The sequence below is a fragment of the Aquarana catesbeiana genome, linkage group LG13 (assembly GCF_042186555.1).
Source record: "Aquarana catesbeiana isolate 2022-GZ linkage group LG13, ASM4218655v1, whole genome shotgun sequence".
Taxonomy (NCBI): Eukaryota; Metazoa; Chordata; class Amphibia; order Anura; family Ranidae; genus Aquarana; species Aquarana catesbeiana.
Window position 1 is genome coordinate 45355347 of NC_133336.1, and position 20937 is coordinate 45376283.

The 20937-nt window shown below is 44.8% G+C and overlaps 1 protein-coding gene across 2 annotated transcripts in view; it reads right to left on the minus strand.

Moving 5' to 3' along the window:
• SOS2 (SOS Ras/Rho guanine nucleotide exchange factor 2) overlaps positions 1–20937 on the minus strand; it is a 117910-nt gene that overhangs the window by 77180 nt on the left and 19793 nt on the right. For both annotated transcript variants that reach the window (XM_073609434.1, XM_073609433.1), the window contains exons 2-3: positions 10069–10194; positions 797–928 (exon numbers count right to left, since the gene is read on the minus strand). In XM_073609434.1, coding sequence (XP_073465535.1) covers positions 797–928; positions 10069–10194 — 258 coding nt within the window. The remainder of the gene's footprint in view (positions 1–796; positions 929–10068; positions 10195–20937) is intronic.

Here is a 20937-nt window from a genome sequence, read left to right on the forward strand (position 1 = left end):
AAATGTTAATTGAAATCGCCGGATTTTTTTTTTATTTTAAAGGAAAAATGGTCCAAAATAGTAAAGTAAAAAAAAATAATTTTTTTTTTCTCTAGCTGTATATTTTCTTGATATTATCATCATTTATCACCAAAAACAACGCAAAATTAATTCTCCTGACAACTGCAGTGATCCCACATATGTGTATGTTAGTTGTTGTTTGTACCTGTAGTACAGCCCAAAAAGAATGGTGCGCATTTTCCATTTTTTTTTATCCTGCTTTGCACACTGACACATAGCAAATATTTATTTTTTATTCTACCCAAATTATGCTGACCGTGACCTTTGACCCTAACAATAACCCTGGCAACCTTGATCTTATTTTTTTTTCTTTATTTTTATTCTTTATTTAGAATTTTTATTTAATTTTTTTACACACTTGGATTGTTTACAATTCCTCTCCTGCAAGAAGAGTAAGATACAATGTATCTTTCTCTTCATTCAGAAGGGGAACGAAAACCCAGGGGGCGGGCTCACAGTGACTGATCATTGTGATAGCCAATCAGAGGCTATCAGAGCAATCAGATGACCCGGAATCGACAGTCCCGGGTCCCGATCGTTAGTATGAGACCCTAGTCTCTGTGGTGGGAGCACGCTATGCGGCGCGCTCCCGGGAACAAAGGGAGGTACACAAATATGTGGCCCCACAGAAAAAAAGCTCACTTCCATGAGGCCGCATATATGTGTGCGGTCAGTGCAAAGGGGTTCATTTGAACTTACATACCCTTTCAACTATAATGGTAGATAGTAAACTTACCTTTAACAATGGATGAATTTTATCAACAGGCAGAAGCAGGGGGTTCCTTCGCTTGCGTTTTTCTATGGCTGACTGAGCATCTGCTATGGCCCATTTATCGATCGGGTGGGGAAAAGTCTTTTGGACTCTTTCCTGAAATATAAAAAAAAAAGGAACATAACGTGAAAGATAGAAAAATGAAATTATACACATAATTTTTTTATAGAGATACACTCATCTCTAGGCAAAACCCTTGTTTTAATTTGTAGTTTTTCCAAAAAACAGTGTATGGCCAGCTTAACCGCTTAAGGACCACCCCAGAGCATATTTACTATTACAGGGCGGCCCTCCTGTGCAGAATCATGTACATATTACGTGATTCTGCACTTACGCTGGCGGCCCGCTTCTGCTGTGATTACTCACAGCAGAAGCCAATCACAAAGCAGAATTCCGTTCTGACAAGGGAGGAAGAGATCGATTTTTTTTTGTCCCTGCACAGCAAGAAATAAATTCCGTCGTTATCGTCCTTTTTGCGGCGCTACTCGGCTGGTACCGGGGTGCTTTTAACCCTCGCTAGAGGCCGAAAAAGGGTTAAAACCGCCCACAAAGCGCCGCTGATTTCAATGGGCCTGGACGCTTTAGGAGCGGCGAGTTCACCGCTCCTAATGCGCTCCAAAGAAGCTGCTGGTAGGACTTTTTCTGATGCCCGGCCGGCACACCGCTCCAGTGTGAAAGCCCTATTTAACGCTATAGCACCTGCAAAGCGCCTCAGTGTGAAAGGGTTCTTATCTGGCTGAAAACAGAGGAATGGGTCAGTAGAGAGTTACAGGACTTAGCTCTTTGAAGAGAGATAACAAGACACTGCAGATATATGTGCCCAGCTCAAATTTCATGAATTGGGTTTACATCCACTTTAAGTCTAAGGGCCGGTTCACACTGCTGCGAATTCTATTGCGAATTTGAGCCGTTGCGATCGCTCAAATTCGCAAGTCATTTAAATAACAAAGTTTCCCATTAGTGCCATTCACATCAATGCGTTGCGAATCTAAGCTACGTACAAAAAGGGTCCTGTGTGAGTTTGATCCGTGTGCAATGCGAATTCAATGCAATATTAGCCGTAGATTCGCCAGAACACAAAGAATTTGAAACGAAAATTTGCAACGCAATCGGATCAAATTTGTGCAAAATTCGCACCGCAGCAATGTGAACCGGGCCTTACTGACACTTTTGACACTTTGTGGGAACCGGTGACACCAATACAGTGATCGGTGCTAAAAATATGCACCGTCCCTGTACTGACACTGGGGTTAAACATCTAGGGTGATCAAAGGGTTAAATATGTGCCTAGCCAGTGTTTTGTGTACTGAGTTAGGTGCTTTCACTATCTTTCTTTGAGAAAAAATGTATCCTTTCCTCCCTGTCAGAACGAAGCTCTACCTTGTATGCACAGGCAAAGTTCCATTCTGTGTGTTTTCCTGACGATCGGCGAGTGCCGGCAGACATCCAATCGCCGGCACCCACTGATCGGCTTCTGCCGTGACAAATCACAGCAGTAGCGGCGCACCGGCAGTGTGTGCCCCCTACTTGGAAGTGCTGAGTCACCTACTAGATACGTAATACAGCGCAGGGAAAAGCCGCTTTGCTGGCGTACATCCCAGTGATGCGGTCGGCAAGCGGTTAAAGCTTCTCGTTAAAGGCCGTGTAAAAACTTCAATGTCCATAGCCGGGTCACAGGTCTACTTTAGGATAAGATCCAAACTCTCATTACTAATTTCAGGATGACCAACTCAGACAAAGTCAGAGGCCTTTCGCTGACCACAGTCTGCTGGAACTTTTCCTCTTCCAAGCTGCCATGAACCCTTCTATGCTTTATTTTAATCTCTCTCGGCCTGTCTGTGGAGAAGGGCTCTAAGGGACTGAGGCATAGACCGCAATCTATTCCTAGAAATTACTCACTGAGATAAGATTCGTTTTTATAATCCATCCATAGACAAGATTGACAACAGCGAGACAAAATGTCTTCCAAATCTCAAATGCAGTTCTTGGCTACAAAACTGCAAAGTCGTGCCAACTCTACCCACAACTATAGTAAGGCCAGGACCGCACTACATTGTCATTATAGAGAGATGGAGAATAATTGCCTTATGCCACACTCTACACACCCCGGGAAAAAAAAAAAAAAAGAAAAATCATAAATGCTTCCCTTGTGCGCAAAGGCTACCCACAGGCATAAAAAGGCCGGAGAAAAGGGAAACTTGAAAGCTGAACTTTAGTCTTGGAGAAAATAATGTGTGTGATAGAGCTGAACAGCAGCCATTTAAAATGAAAATATTTATGTCCACATAAAAATGTACCTTTTATTATTAAAGTAGAACTATAGGTAAAACTTTTTTTTAAATTTTGGATAGAATAAGAGGGGGTTATAACACCTGTCAGTTTTTTTTTTTTTTTCTCCCCGCCATTGGTGTCTCATTGTGGAGATTTCCCATCACTTCCTGTCCCATAGACCAAACAGGAAGTGAGAGAAAATCCCTGCAAATCAAGGGAATCCCTTGGGAACCCCTGTGTCACCAGAACTAGTGTTACAAAGGCATCCCCTCGTTCTGCCGTTCCGAGACCCGATCGCGGGACACCGGCGGACATCGAGTCCGCGGGTCCCGCAGGCAGGGTCACAGAGACCGTGGCGGGCGCACGTTCAAAGCAACGTGTATATATACGTTGCTTTGCCCGCCCGTGCCATTCTGCCGACGTGAGGCGTTCGGCAAGCGGTTAATGAACAGGATCTGACTTGAAATGAGCGCAACTTGGGTCTGGTATGGATGTTTTTTTTTTCCAATACATTTTACAGTGCTAACATTGCCTCTGAGCACAAGTCGCATGTCATAAGTTGGATCAGTTAAGATGCTGATCTGACTTGAATACGACTTCAATGATATTCAATGGGCTGAAATCAGACCAAAGTAGTGCAGGAACCTTTTCCCAAGTTGGACCAGTTAAGAAGGCTCTCATAGGGAATCACTGATTTATACACATAGTTATATAGTTACATAGTAGGTAAGGTTAAATAAAGACAAAAGTCCATCCAGTTCAACGTGTGTAGGTGTGTGTGTGTAGAAAAAGTATTTCAAAACTATCCATACTTCCTGCCAACACCAATTGTGGAAGAGAGTTCCACATCTTTACCACCCTGACAGTGAAAAACCTTCTATGCAGCTTAAGGTTAAACCGCTTCTCTTCCAATCTCATTGTGTGGCCCCGTGTCCCCTTACACTATATGGGGCTGAAAAGTTTCATACTTACACTGGGATTACCGTTGAGATATTTGTAAATCGCCATCATAGCTACTCTCAAGTGTCTCTTGAATAAATTTTGCGATTGTAGTCGTTCCTTGTAATTGAGGTCCTTCAGTCCCCATAATTAATTTAGTTACCCTTCTCTGGACTCTCTCCAGCTCCAGCACATCCTTTCTGAGGATTGGTGACCAGAACTGGAGAGAATACTCCAGATGCAGCCGAACCAAAGTTTTATAAAGTGGTAAAATAATCGTTCTATTTCTGGAGTAAATTCCTTTTTTAATGCATGCTAATATTCTGCTGGCTATGGCACTTGACACTGCATGCGATTACTCAGTCTGTCTTCTACTAGGACCCCCAGATCTTTCTCTATCCTGGAAGCCCCTAAGGATTCTCCCCCTAATGAGTAACTTGCGTTTATATTTTTACCCCTCAAGTGCATTATCTTACATTTTTTAATGTTAAAGTTCATTTGCCATGCAGTAGCCCACTCCACTAATTTATTCAGGTCCTCTTGTAAAGTTTCTATATCCTGCTGTGTTGTTATTGCCCTGCATATTTTTGTGTCGTCAGCAAGCACTGAGAGCTATTCCTCTATATCATTTATAAATGAATTAAACAGAATTGGTCCCAGGACAGAGCCCCGGGGTACCCCACTAACCATTCTGAGTACACATTATTTATCACCACCCTTTGGACATGACCCCTTAGCCAGTTTTCTATCCAAGAACAAACCTTATGGTCCATGCCTTCAGACCTCAGCTTGTAGATTTAAGCCTCGTACACACGATCCGATTGTTGGCAGGGGATTGTCTGTTGACAGACTGTTGTCCTAAAATCCGACTGGTAGTACGCTCCATCAGACAATTGTTGTCCAACTTTCTGCCAACAAATGTTGGATGACATGCTAGTAAATTTTTGGCGGACAACAGTTGGTTGTCAGATTTTCTGATGGTCAGTACACAAGTCACACAAAAGTTGAAAGTACACACACGCATGCTCGGAATCAATGCTCACCAAACACGAAATTAGCAGAAGGGGCCCAAAGGGTGGCGCTCAAGAGCTGAAATTCCTCGTAGTACGTCACTACGTTCGTGTTTGTTGGCCGACAATTGTGTACCGTTAAGTATGCAAGGCAAGATCCAGGCACACGCCCTGAAGACAAAAATCAGACACTCGGTTGGCCAACACTTGGATCGTGTGAACGAGGCTTAAGCGTTTGTGGGAGACTGTAACAAATGCTTTCATAAAATCCAGATACACCGCATCCACTGGCCCTCCTTTATCTAGATGGCAGCTCACTTCCTTGTAGAATGATACACGTCATGCAACATGTGCTCTCAAAGTCGGAGCGTATGTCGCACCAGTGTGAACCAGGCCTTAGAAACACTTTAAGGTTCACTTCACACTGATGCATCATAGGTTTCAACTTGTGAGACCCCAAGTTGGATGACATGTGAAATGTAATTTTTCCCTATGAGAGCGGTCTTAACCAGGGACACGCAGTCAGGGGAGACAGGTAAGGCAGATCCTCACCTACCAGGAACATAAAAAGAAATAAAAAATTACCAAAAAAAAAACACCATTGTGCTTCCAGGGTCGTAGCTCAGAGACCTGGGGGAAGGGGGGGGGGGGCAGCTGAAGTCCTACCCCACCACACTGGTCAAAATTTGGGGCTCCTGCTACCTATGGTTCCGGAGATACAGGGCTTCTTGTGCAGCCTTTCAGAAGCTACATACAGAGCGGCCAGTTTAAATACAAGCTGGCACATTCGGTTTGCAGAAGACTGAGAGGATGAGCTCACAGTGCTTCTCCTCACTTCTTGTCAGAAGCACTGAGCTCAATGGACAGCTTGGAGCCTTGGACCAATGGTAAAGCACCATTGGAACAAGCTGTCAAATAAAAATGCCGCAGTGGAGGCTCTCCTCTCACTGCAGTGTCATAGAAGGGGGCATGTGTCTAAGGCCTCATTCACACAAGGCGGATCCATTTAGCCGAGTCCGCCAGCTCAGTAGGAGATCGCTCCGTTGATCTCCGCTAAGCCGGCGGAAGACAGGTCCGTCTCTGCTCACTGAGCGGGGAGGGACCTGTCCAAGCACCACCGATTCCTATGGAGAATTCTGACGAAAACGTACAGCATGTCCGTTTTCATCAGATCTTATTCGTTCCGATCCGCCGAGACGAATGGTGAACGTATCGCCAGACGTGTGTTTTTAGCGGATCGGTTGGCTGACGGACATATCTCCGCTGACATCTGTCTCCCCATAGGAGTCTATGGATGGCCCGCTCGGATCAACCTGAAAAACAAATGCTCCCTTTCAGCCCAGCCGTCTTAACTAGAAGGAAAAAGCATGGGTTTATGTGTATAAGATTTACCCATAATCCTATGTTTTTCTCTCACAGTTAAGAGGGAGAATCAGAATCTTCTGCTGCTGAAAAAGTACAAGCTAAATCATAAATGTATATGCTATATGTGATAAAGATAATCATTTATTAATTATCTATTTACTGTGAAATTACGGATTGGAAGTTATAACTTTAAACTTCAGTAATTTGTCCGTTAAGCCACCTGCGTGAGTACAGTTTTTGAAAATATAGTAATTTATCTTACAAACAATATATAATAATTATTTGTATATTACTTATGGTGATTAACCCCTTGCCATCCAGGCCAATTCTGACACTTTTCTCCTACATGTAAAAAATCATAATTTTTTTGCTAGAAAATTACTCACCAAATATTATATATATTGTTTTAGCAGACACTCTAGGGAATAAAATGGCGATTGTTGTGTAACTTATGTTACACAATATTTGCGCAACAATTTTTCAAAACGTGTTTTTTTTTTTTTTTGCGGGGAAAAAAAAACGTTTCATGAATACAAAAAAAAAAAACACTAAAGTTAGCCCGATTTTTTTTTATAATGTGAAAAGATGATGTTACGCCAAGTAAATAGACATGTCTTGCTTTAAAACTGCGCACACTCGTGGAATGGCGCCAAACTTCAGTACTTAAAAATCTCCATAGGCGACGCTTTCAAAATATTTACAGGTTACATGTTTAGAGTTACAGAGGAGGTCTAGTGCTAGAATTATTGCTCTCGCTTTCGTGGCGTATGAAACCTGTGTGTATCTGGCTCTAATACTCGCCAGAGCCTCACCAGCCACTGACCTCACCGCATGTCCCTGGTCTTAACTCTGTGGTTCTCAACTCCTGTCCTCAGGGCCCACTAACAGGCCAGGTAACTGAAACACATCACAGGTGATATCATTTGCTGCTCAGTGATTGCAGTATTCTAGTCTTTATCTCCCCAAGGTAATACTTAAAATCTGGCCTGTTCATGGGTCCTGAGGACAGGAGTTGAGAACCACTGTCTCAACTGATACTAAACAAGTCTGTCTGTCTGACTTCAGAAAAGGTTCCTGCCTTACTTTAATCCGATTTCAATGCCACAAAAGTGTAAAAAGTAACAACAAAAGTTGGACTCAAAAGTTGGACTCAAAAGTAGGGAGTCGGGGTAGTGTGAACCGAGCCTTATGCCTCCTACACACGTTCCGATTATCGGATGATCAAAATCCGGATAGATCGTTCGATAATCTGACCGTTAGTACACAGCTTTCGACAGCCGATCATGACAGTCTGTCCAACAAAATTCCGAAGAGACAAACACGAAAACTTTACTCGGACGACAGCTCATCATACGACAATCGTTTAATCAGTACAGTATGCGTCCGCTAAAAATCGATAGGCAAACACCACGCATGATCGTAAACACGAAAATAAACCAGAAGGACACAGGGGTCACATGTATTTGACATCATTTCAGATACGTAGCTACGCACACCAGAGGTTTTTCCAGAATCATACGACAAAAATCTTACTTTTCGTAGAGCACATTTTGCACGGTTGTATTTGATACAGGAAGTCCCTGAGTTACGAACATCTGACTTGCGAACAACTCCTACTTACGAACGGGATGGCGGGCACATTTGACGGACCCTTTTCGACGGCGGGCACATTTGACGGAACCTTTTCGACGGCGGGCACATTCGACTAACCCTTTTTGACGGCAGGCACATTCGACGAACCCTTTTCGACAGCAGGCACATTCGAAGAAACCTTGTCGACGGCGGGCACATTCGACGGACCCTTTTCGACAGCAGGCACATTCGAAGAAACCTTGTCGACGGCGGACACATTCGACGGACCCTTTTCGACGGCGGACACATTCGACGGACCCTTTTCGACAGCGGGCACATTCGACGGACCCTTTTCGACGGCGGGCACATTCGACAGACCCTTTTCGACGGTGGGCACATTCGACAGACCCTTTTCGTCGGCGGGCACATTCGACGGACCCTTTTCGACGGCGGGCACATTCGACGGACCCTTTTCGACGGCGGGCACATTCGACGGACCCTTTTCGACGGCGGGCACATTTGACGAACCCTTTTTGACGACGGGCACATTCGACGGACCCTTTTTGGCGGCGGGCACATTCGACGTAACATCGGAAAACAACATATCTGCCGTTCTGCCCATGCTGTTCCGACTTACGAAACATATTCGACTTAAGAACAAACCTACAGTCCCTAGCCCGTTAGTAACTCGGGACTGCCTGTATTAGTTTTATACAACAAAATGCGAATGATACGTCGTACAATAATCAGAATGTGTGTACGAGGCATTAGCCTGGTACACATGATTAGAGTAGAGTAACGGACGAATAATTGTCCCTTTTTTTTTTTGCATGCTAGTTTTATATAGAAAACCGATAGGTTACTAGAGTTACAAAAATTCTCGTAAGACTAAATACAACTTCCCACGGTGATGTAACGTATTGTATTGTTAATAAAGCCTCTTGTTCTTTGGGAAATTCACTGCCTGGTTGTTTTATTACTTTCCACATCAGTATTCTTTTGTTTCCGAGCATGTGTGGTCTTGGTCACTTGAATTTTTTTTTATGGACGAAAACTGTGCTGATTAAACGAAAACTGTTTGTTCCGTTACAAGAACATTTTTTGTGCTTGTCCCCTTTGGATAATTTGGGATGAACCGTTGTGATCGGCTCTCGAAAGCTGTATACCAACGATCAGATTATCGGACGATCGCTCTGAAAGTTGTATTTTGCATCCAATTTTCTCATCGTGTATACTGGGCAATGGTGCATCTAGCAGTCTTGCAAAGAAACTTAACTTTAGCCATTTGCAACAGCCATTCATATCATGACTGTAGGGCAAGATAGATACTGGGATAAAATCATCTCACTCTCCCCTACTATGGACATTCATTGTCTGCAAATGTACAATAACAGATTCATTCAACCTACAACAGAATATAGGTTGTTATTATCAGGGCTTTTTTTTCAGCTGGAACTTGGTGGAACTCAGTTCCACCACCTTTGGCTCAGGCCCTGTGCTCCCTGCTCAGCACTATCACTTGTAAAACACAAAGTCCGACTTCTGTGTTTACAAGTGACAGCTGGTCTCTCAGCAGTCCCCACAAATCTGGTCTCCTTAGTGGCTCCCACTAAGTGCGGCATGGGGACAAGGGGGATGTGGGTGCCTGGGGTGCAGTGCAGATGCCCACACTCCGACGGGATGATCTCCCTGCAGGTAAGAGAGGCAGAGCCATTTACAGTGTGCCGGGAGGTCCAAAAGCCAGCTGGGAAGAGGGGTGAAAGCGAGATGGGGATGGGGATGCAGAGGTAAACGGCTATGGAGGAAGGCGGAACTCTGCACTCTGTGTGTAGCGCAACCCTGAACTCTGCACATAATGTACTCCTGGTATTTAATGCCCTTTTAAGACCCTCCCACTGTTAGTGAAATATGACCACACCCAGTATTTGATGATGTTTGGAGGGTGTTTGTGGGGGTCAAGGGGGTTTTGGGGGTCATGGTTGAGTTCCTGTACCTATTTTCTGAGAAAAAAAGTCCTGGTTATTATACACACACAGTGTCTGTTGCTGATGGGAAGAGCTCCATACCCTGGCATCTTACCTCCACATCCTGAACTGTCCTTGGCTGGGCAATACAAAGCTTATTAAGGAGCTGCAGGATGAGTTCTTCAATGTAGTACAAGGAGTCCTCTTTAGCGGACAGTGTGGGGTGGACTTGTTGCAGGACCTGAAATAGAATTGAAACTCTATTAAATTTATTATGACCAAACTGGGCCAGTAATCTTTTTTTTTTTTTTTTTCAACATGATTCATTCTGATACTTTTGATTATTGTATAGAAGGAATGCAGCCAGAGAAAATTACCGACAAATATTGCACTGGTACCGGACTTCTGCTGCCAATCAAAATGTTTCTGGACATCTTAAGGAGGATTTTCACTGCATCTGAGCACCACAAACCAAAAACACTATTTAAATTGTTTTTAATATTCAAAGCAACCTCCTCCAATCCGTCCATGTCTTCAGGCTCACTTTGAAAAACATCTCCCCAGTATTTCTGGCCGTGGCCATCTTGAGTAAGGGCAGATGATTCGTGTAGCATTTACTTCCTGGAATCCATCTGCTCTTAGCCCAAGCATGCATGCAGGAGGGCGTGCTTAGCAGAGAAAACCCCTTCTCTCCTCCTGAAGACTCCTGGGATGTATGACATCATTGGCCCAGACAAGAAACCAGGAAGTAACTGAAGAAATGTAAAATATAAAAAGTTTAAAACAAGTAAATAGGATATACTTTCCTATCTATTTACTAATGCTAGCAGTAAATTAAGAATAAAAAAATTAACCCCTTTACAACCACCTAACACAGCTTTAACACCCGCGTTGAGCTTAGAGTAGCCTTTTTCAACCAGGGTGCCTTGAGGTTACTTCAGAGGTGCCTTGGCAAAAATGCCTAAAAATTGTATACATGCCAGAGGGTGGATCAACCCTGCCTTTTAGTTACACAGAGCCACAGGTTTTCATTGTGCGCCATTATGACCTTCTAGCCGCCAGCATCCTAACAACCAATAGCATCATCAGTTGATAAGGAGGATATCTGTCGTCCACACAGCATCCTTGTTTGATTCTCCCCTGCCCCTCTCCGTCAGTGCTGGGGTCCCATTAGCTGAGTGATGAAGAAAAACTGAGGAAGAAGAGAAACACTGGAATACTAGTCAGTACCAGTGTGCAAAAGTGTATTTGCTTTGGAAGGAAAAAACACCTCCAAAGCCCCATACACATGAGCAGAATGTCGGGAGGCATTTGCCGGTACAAAAAAAATACTGTAGTGTAGGGTGGCAGGTGACGGCGACAAGCTGCATACAAGTGGCAGGTGACGGCGACAAGCTGCATACGGGTGGCAGGTGACTGTGGCAAGCTGCATACGGGTGGCAGGTGACGGTGACAAGCTGCATACGGGTGGCAGGTGACAAGCTGCATACGGGTGGCAGGTGACAAGCTGCATACGGGTGGCAGGTGACAAGCTGCATACGGGTGGCAGGTGTAGGTGACAAGCTGCATACGGGTGGCAGGTGTAGGTGACAAGTTGCATATGGGTGGCAGGTGACGGTGACAAGCTGCATATGGGTGGCAGGTGACAAGCTGCATATGGGTGGCAGGTGCAGGTGACAAGCTGCATATGGGTGGCAGTTGACAAGCTGCATTCGGGTGGCAGGTGACAAGCTGCATTCGGGTGGCAGGTGACAAGCTGCATTCGGGTGGCAGGTGACAAGCTGCATTCGGGTGGCAGGTGACAAGCTGCATACGGGTGGCAGGTGTAGGTGACAAGCTGCATACGGGTGGCAGGTGACGGTGACAAGCTGCATATGGGTGGCAGGTGACAAGCTGCATATGGGTGGCAGGTGCAGGTGACAAGCTGCATATGGGTGGCAGGTGACAAGTTGCATTCGGGTGGCAGGTGACAAGTTGCATTCGGGTGGCAGGTGACAAGCTGCATTCGGGTGGCAGGTGACAAGCTGCATTCGGGTGGCAGGTGACAAGCTGCATTCGGGTGGCAGGTGATGGTGACAAGCTGCATATGGGTGGCAGGTGACGATGACAAGCTGCATATGGGTGGCAGGTGACGGTGACAAGCTGCATATGGGTGGCAGGTGACAAGCTGCATTCGGGTGGCAGGTGACGGTGACAAGCTGCATATGGGTGGCAGGTGACGGTGACAAGCTGCATATGGGTGGCAGGTAATGGTGACAAGCTGCATTCGGGTGGCAGGTAATGGTGACAAGCTGCATATGGGTGGCAGGTAATGGTGACAAGCTGCATATGGGTGGCAGGTAACACCCCATGTTCAGTTTATACCAGATTTGTGTAGACATTGTGTTGATTTTTCAAAACCTTAAATGTACAGAATATCGGCACCTGTTATCGGCTATCAGCGCTGAAAAAACTATATCGGTGTGTATACCTAGTGTGTAGCCGGTTAAACGTTGGGTGTCCTACGTATGTGGATGTTGATGCATTATGTAAAACTATTAGACCCCTTTCACACTGGGACCGTGCCCGCGCTAAAGAGCCGCTCGTTTTAGCAGTGCTTTAGCGCTGTTTAAGCAGCGCTTTTGCAAACCTTTCGACCGCTAGCAGGGTGCTTTTCACCCCAAATTGGGGTTAAAAACTCCAATTTTTCTGTGCTTTCAAAGCCCTTTTCAGGCACTTGGCATGAATGGGAGGCGATTTTCAGGCTCTTAGCAGAGGCTATTTCCAGCGCTAAAGTGCCTGAAAAACCGCCCCAGTGTGAAAGGGGTCTTGTAATCGTTTTTTACAATTTAGAATGGGGTGCCTCGAGACTGTCCATAATTTGAAAGGGTGCCTTGACTGAAAAAAAGATTGATAAACATTGGCTTAGAGCATACTCACTGTGCGCTCCAAGTAAGTAGACTGAGCTGTTAAATACAGCTGTTGAGCGATCGCTGGCTGGCAGGACTGCCTCCCAATCATGTGACCACAGTGACAGCCAATCAGTCATCAGCCAATCTTTCCAAAAAAAAAAAAATAAATACTGAACCATGTATGGCCAGCTAGGAAAAACATTTTTTTTGTAAAAATAACAAACATATACTTGCCTGCTCTGTGTAATGTTTTTGCACAGAGCAGCCCCGATCCTCTTCTTTTTGGGTCCCTCGTCGGCGGTCCTGGATCCTCCCCCCTTGCTATAGGAACACTCCCACACTCTATGTTTTCATTCACACACAGAGTGTGGCTCGGCCCTGCCCCTCCCCGCTCTGTACTCATTGGCTGTGATTGACAGCAGCAGGAACCAATGAGGATAGAGAGACGTTTGAGAGATGTTGCTTTCATGCACATTGCTGGATCGAGATGCAGCTAAGGGAGGTATAAAGGGGGGCTGGGAGAGCTGCACCCAGAAGGTCTTTTACCTTAAAGAGGTTGTAAACCCTCCTGTTTTTTCACCTTAATGCATCCTATGCATTAAGGGGAAAAAACTTCTGTCAGTCAGTGGCCCCCCAGCCCCCATGTTTTACTCACCTGAGCCCTGGAATGTCCCACGCCGAGGACGCGCAGTCTCTCTGCCTGGGGTTTTCGTCTCTTCATTGGATAGATTGATGGCAGCACAGCCATTGGCTCCCGCTGCTGTCAATCAAATCCAATGACCCAGCCGCCGGGGAGCGGGGTCGAGTCCTGCAGTCGGCGTTTATGGACGCCGAATGATGGACTCTGGAGCGCGCCCGCAAGATAACCCGCCTGGGAGAGCGCTTCTCCTAGGGGGTTATCTATTGCATGGAGGAGCCGCCGAGGGACCCCAGAAGATGGTGATCGGGGCACTCTGTGCAAAACAAACTGCACAGTGGGAGGTAAGTACGACATGTTTGTTATTTTTTAAAAAATTTAAATTGAACCTTTAGTATCACGTTAACGCATAGAATGCATTAAGTTAGAAAAACCTTTAGAACCACTTTAAGAAGGACAGTGCTAGATGCTGAATGTCCACCAGCCAGGAAACAAGGCATACTAACTTACTGCAGATTCTAATGCACACTGTGAGAGGCTCATAGTATGCAGTGAAATCAGAGTAAGTAGAAGTAGTGGCTTTCAGATTTAAAAAGCTCTATCCTTTCATTATATATATGAAAAAAAAAAATATGTTTTGGCTAAGGATCCACTTTAAATGAAGATGTCTAGTTACATCTTTATAAAATATGGTCTGAATCATAAAATAAAACTCTGAGCCCAGGAGTACCGTAATAAAAAAAAGAAATGTAAAAAATAATAACAATGCGCCTTTCTAATAACGACTTCCTTTCCCTGAAGCGTACATGTGCGTTGAAGATGTGAAACACGCAATCATGATTACTGCAGCTTTAAAGTGTTTATTATGACAAAACAATGTCAATATACAAGAACAATTCCCTCTTCACGTCACCTTCATATTTTCCACACTCCTACTTGCTGTCAGCTCGTCTTGAATTTTTTTTTTTTTTTTCCTATTACATGTGCTGTGCTCATGCCGATCGTTCGTCATCGCACTAATTCAACACATATTTCAGTTTATCTTTGAAATGGCAACGTCCTTCGGAAATCTGCACGACCGTCTTATCAGTTTTTCCTGCATTGTTCCTAGGCCGGGAACATCTGCTAACTCTGGTTCATACATTTAAAAAGAAAAGAAAAAACGCACAGAGCTCGCGTCTAAACCCCACATTTTTGATTAGGGTCGTCAGTGAATTAAAACGTGCGTAAACCTGCGCTGCCCTGTCACCCAATCTAGAGGAAGGCCAATGACAAATTCCAGGTAGCCGAAAGGTCTTTGCGGAGGGGAACCTCCTGGCCACGGGCTGCTGTCTGTACGGAACATAAAAAAAAACACGTCCTGCCAGGCAGACCCAATTGGCGCAGCCCTTGCGTTACAGCCGACCTTGTTGCCGAGGCTTTGATAATAAGTGTTTAAAAAAGGGACAAAAATCGATGAAGAGGAGGACTTGATTAACAAGCCAAACCAGTATGTGGGTGCACGCTCGCCAGAACAAGGTGTGTCCAGTATTTGAGAATGTCGAGACTTACCAACTCTAACCAAGACACATTCTTTAAAGGCAAACTAGAGCATATTTTCAGTGTCTGAGTAATTACAGGACCGTTCACCTGAGAAACGTTTGTCTTGTGACTTGCACATTTTTTACGCACATCCTGATCCATATTTTAAAGAAAAAACAGGTTAAAAAGGGAGGATGTTGTAAACCTCAGACATGAAATATGAACAAAGCATATCCCCTCTATAGTGTGTCTCTATTAGTAGCACAAAGTGTCATTTCTGTCTGCTCCTTCTTTCCTCTGCTATCAGCATGAATCACTTCTGACAAGCTTTCCCTGACACCAAGAGAAAAATGGTGACAGGGGAGGAAGCGCCACACCGACAGCCTCAGCTCTGTTCCTGTGTGAAGGGGGTGTCCCTTCCCTCCAATCAGCTCCCAAAGCTCTCCTCATTGAGCTCTGAAGAGTGTAATGCCGCGTACACACAGTCGGACTTTTCGTCTACAAAAGTCCGACGGACAAAATACGGCTGACAATCCAATTGTGTGTGGGCTTCCCCGGACTTTCAGCGGACTTTTCCAGCCGCAAATCTGACGGACTTTAGATTTGAAACATGCTTCAAATCTTTACGTCGTAACTCCGCCGGACCCAGAAATCCGCTTGTCTGTATGCTAGTCCGACGGACAAAAACCCACGCTAGGGCAGCTATTGGCTACTGGCTATCAACTACCTTATTTTAGTCCGGTGTACGTCATCACATACGAATCCGTCGGACTTTTGTGTGATAGTATGTAGGCAAGTCCGTTCGTTAGAAAGTCTGCCGCAAGTCCGCCAAAAGTCTGCCAAAAGTCCGTCGAAAGTCTGTCGGACGGCTGTCGGACTTTTGTAGCCGAAAAGTCCGACCGTGTGCACGCGGCATAACTCCAGCTTTCCCCCCATTTTTTCTGAACTCTCAGATAAGCTTTAAAGCGGTAGTAAACCACTGAAAATAAAAAGGAAAAAAAATCCTGCAAGACAATGGCATAATGTGCTAGTATGCATCGCATACTAGCACATTACAAAATACTCACCTTAGAATGATGCTCCCGCAGCCCAACTCAGTCAGCGCTGAGGGGGCAGAGATGCTACTTCGCCGGCTCCGGCGCTGTGAGTGGCCAGAGCCATGATGACGTCACTCCCGCGCATGCGTGCGGGAGTGCCTTGTTCCAGCATGATACAACGGACCTTCGCCAGACCTTCATTTCAATGACATCAGCGGCTGCATGCAGGGTGAATATCTCCTAAGCCGTGAACTTTAATGACATCCCAGTCTTAGTCCGTAGGGTTCAATATTGAGTTGGCCCACCCTTTGCAGCTATAACAGCTTCAACTCTTCTGGGAAGGCTGTCCACAAGGTTTAGGAGTGTGTCTAATGGCCCGTACACACGATCCGAATATCATACGAAAACGGTCGACCGCGGAAGGATCGTACGATTTTCGGACCGTGCGTACACTACTTTCGACAGCCGATCACGACCGTTCATCTGATCTTATTCGATCGGGCATGCATGAAAATTTTCCTCGTACAATTCCAGATCTTACGATTTTCGGTTAGTCAGTATAATTGTCGTCTGAAAATTCAATACAAATACATTACGACACATGACATCACTTCCGATTTTTTTTCTGTCGTACGAGAATTTTCGTGACTTTATTTAGCTATTCAATTTCTACTTGCGACTATTAAGCGAAAATGGTCGTACGATATTCGGATCGTGTGAACGGGCCATATGGGAATGTTTGACCATTCTTCCAGAAGCGCATTTGTGCGGTCCAAATCATTTGGTGGAGGGGGGATTATGATGTGGGGTTGTTTTTCAGGGGTTGTCTCGGCCCCTTAGTTCCAGTGAAGGGAACTCTTAAGGCGTCAGCATACCAAGACATTTTGGACAATTTCATGCTCCTAACTTTGTGGGAACAGTTTGGGAATGGCCCCTTCCTGTTCCAACATGACTGCGCACCAGTGCACAAAGCAAAGTCCATAAAGACATGGATGAGCAAGTTTGGGGTGGAGGAACTTGACTGGCCTGTACAGAGTCCTGACCTCAACCCGATAGAATACCTTTGGGATGAATTAGAACGGAGACTACGAGGCCTTCTCGTCCACAAATGTGCTTCTGGAAGAATGGTCAAACATTCCCATAGACACACTCCTAAACCTTGTAGACAGCCTTCCCAGAAGAGTTGAAGCTGTTATAGCTGTAAAGGGTGGGCCAACTCAATATTGAACCCTACGGACTAAGATGCAATTAAAGTTCACGTGCGTCCCAATACTTTTGACAATATAGTGTATGAAACTATAAGTACCTAAAATAAACAACTACTTTAGATGCGCATGTCATGTAAGCTCCAACGAGCAGGGAGGGCCCTCCGATTCCTCCTGTATTGAATTGTATTGTAATTGTACTGTCTGCCCACTTGTTGTAAAGTGCTGTGCAAACTGTTGGCACTATATAAATCCTGTATAATAATAATAATAATAATAACAATAACAATAATAAATAAAAATTAGTGAATGAAGTCTATAGGGCAGGGATATGCAATTAGCGGACCTCCAGCTGTTGCAAAACTACAAGTCCCATCATGCCTCTGCCTCTGGATGTCATGCTTGTGGCTGTCAGAGTCTTGCTATGCCTCATGGGACTTGTAGTTCTGCAACAGCTGGAGGTCCGCTAATTGCATATCCCTGTTATAGGGGGGTTTCATTTTTGGTTGGGCATTTTCTAAGGATCGTCCACATCTAAAGAGATGCAGATGCTGCAGTGTACAGTACTGAAACAGTTTCAGCTGCTGATAAATAAAAGCAAATCTTCCCTTTCAATAATCCAAATGACATGAAGAAAAACAACAACAAAAAAAAAAAACAACAAAGAAAGACAGTTGTGTCCTTTGGAGTAGATTTTTGGTCACACACTCAGGTACAGTATATATAATATACACACACAGCTTAAAATGCAACATATGGTTGGCATTGAGCAGCAGGCAGTCTGCACTGTTCCTTGTCTTTCCTCTTAAGCGCTTTGTGCGATTCCTAGAGACCAGAATAGCTTGTAATCTGAGCCCCTCTCCATGGCTGGAGCTCATTTTCCCAGCACTCCGGGGCATTAATGGATTCCTGCTCATCTCAGTAAAAGTGACAGCTTGCAGAAACCACCATTACTATGAGAACGGTCCAGCACTGTCCAGCCTATCGCTGCTGTGAGAGATAAGAGGCACAAAAAAAAAAAAAAAAAACACTTTTATATTTATAGCTTCATACTATTTTTATTAAAAAAGTAGTGTGGCCCTAAGGCTGCTTTCACACTGAAAGCCCCTGCTGTTAAAGGTAAACCGCCGCTCGTTTCAGCGCCACTTTACTTCTGTTTAAGCGGTGCTTTACCGCTAATGGTCGGCGCTTTCAGTGTGAAAGCAGCCTTAGGGCCAGTTCACGCCACATGCAGTCCAGTGCGTTTTTTTCTGCATCAAAAACGCATGGAGAGCAGGTTATATGGTTTTTAATGGCATAGTTCACACCAGTGCTTGCAGTTCCAGGGTGTTCCAGTTCCAGAAAAAAAGTAAAGCATGCTACATGCACTGGAACACACATTGTGTGCTTCACGCATTCGCAGTAGGGACCTGGGCTGTGAAGCCGCCGGACTTCTGACGTACTTTGCCGTGGCGAGGTCCGACGAAAGTGGGGGCGGGTACCTGTCAAAAACAGGTGCCTGCTCCCCCCCCCCCCCCGAAAGGTGCCAAATATTCTGGCATGTTCCCTTTCCTGCAATGGTGGCAGCAGCACTGGACAGCCAATGGAAACATCGGCTGCGGTGCCGACATCGCCGGACTCCAAGACAGGTAAATGTCCTTATATTAAAAGTCAGCAACTACAGTATATGTGTACCTGTTGACTTAATTTTTGGAGGGGAAGGCAGAACTCCACTTTAAAGTGGGGTTGCACCCAAAAAAACAAAAATACATGAAAAATCCTAAAAAAAAATACAAAAAAACATTTAGATATTTTTTTTTTTTTTTTTACTTACCTCTAAATGCCTGTTGCTAGGGGGTCCCTCGTAGTCTGCCTCTTCCAGTGCCTGGACTGGTGACATCACTTCCCCTCGGCACAGGAAGGGCTCGGCTCTGCTCCCTCCCTCCTGTCAATCATCTGGGACCCATTACAGGTCCCAGGTGACTGAGCGGCCAATCACGGTGCGCGGCGCCCACAGTTGCAATGCCGGCGCCGCTGAACGGAGGGGGAGACGAGCGGGGCTTTGATCCCCCGCATCGCTGGACCCAGGGACAGGTAAGTGTCCAATTAAAAGTCAGCAGCTGCAGTATTTGTAGCTGCTGACTTTTAATTTTTTTTTTTTTTTTTACTGGACCCCCTGGGTGGAACTCCTCTTTAAATCACAAAATTTGCCTGGAAAGATCTAAAAGTCTGAATTGTAGAATCTCGGATAATCTCAATGGAAAATGTTGTGAAAAGCCAGGCTGACTGTTAAAGATGTAGCAATAATATGTAGATAAGAATGTAGCCATGTGGTCAGAGTTACAAAATAAAGTAGCAATGAGTGAGAATTAAAGTAATAATTATAGCTTGTAACTGATCACATGGCTACATTCTTCTCTTTATATCATTACTACATGTTTATAAGGTAAACAAATACTCTGATTTTAGGCAGCGTGGTTTCCAGTTAGGCCTGATTCACACCTCTGCAGGTTGCAGTTTGCATATTCCGGGTGCATTTTGCATTTTTCAATACACGTTTTTGATCCATTGAAGTCTATGGAACCAAAAACACAACCTGCTGCTCGCCGGCCTTTCCATAAAATGCACAGATGTGAATGTGACCTATAGGAAACCATGTTATAGGGACTGTAGTGTGTTTCTGTAAAACTGAAAACGCACTAAAAAATGCATAGGTGTGAACCGGGTCTTAGATTACCCGTGCTTCTGATAGGTCAGCTCCAGATTTCACACCTTTGATCCCTTCAGGTAAGGCCCCGTTCACACTGATGAGGTGCGGTTTGACACAGGTGTAGCGCAATGTACCCGTGGGTTTCGTGCGGGTTAGCTGTGCTTCCTTTTAAGTTATTTTCCCGCTACTGCGACTCTGGACACAAAGTCGCATGACAAGTCAAAGCCTATTGATTTCAATGGCACTCGAGCTAATCTATGCGACTTAAAGTTGCAAGGACTTTGAAAAGGTTTCTGCACTACACTACACTCATGCGACTTTCTTGTGACTTGAGGGCCAGAGAGTATAAGAGAAGTCGCACTAGTTGAAATGGAGCCTGAAGTTGCATCTGAGAAATTTTCTGCTTGAAGCTCTAAAACACTCAACAAGCAAAATCCCATTCATTTCAATGGTTTCTGTTTACATCTGAGCGTTCTGTCACCTGAAGCAAAAAGGCTGAAGCTCAAAAAAGTACACGAGTTTCTTTTGGCATATTACAAGCGTTTTTGGCCCCATAGATTTCAATAGAAATGCCTGACTTGAGCTTTTTACGAGCGTTTTGTCGCTCATTTTCGGCTCAAACAGCAGATCTTCCCCCCTAATTTTCTCTGCCTCGCCTCCCCCCTAGTGCTTTCTATTGGCTAAACAAAAATGCCTGAAGCTCCAAAAGGCTTGTAATATGCTTCTAAAAAGCTGCAAATACGCTTTAAAAAAAAAAAAGCCCAAATAATGCCAGTAAATCGCTATGCTCAGGTGTAAATGGAGCCTTATGCCCTGTACACACGATAGGATTTTCCCATGGAAAATGTGTGATAGGACCTTGTTGTCGGAAATTCCGACTGTGTGTAGGCTCCATCACACATTTTCCATAGGAATTTCCGACACACAAAGTTTGAGAGCAGGCTATAAAATTTTCCGACAACAAAATCCTTTGTCCGAAATTCCGATCGTGTGTACACAAATCC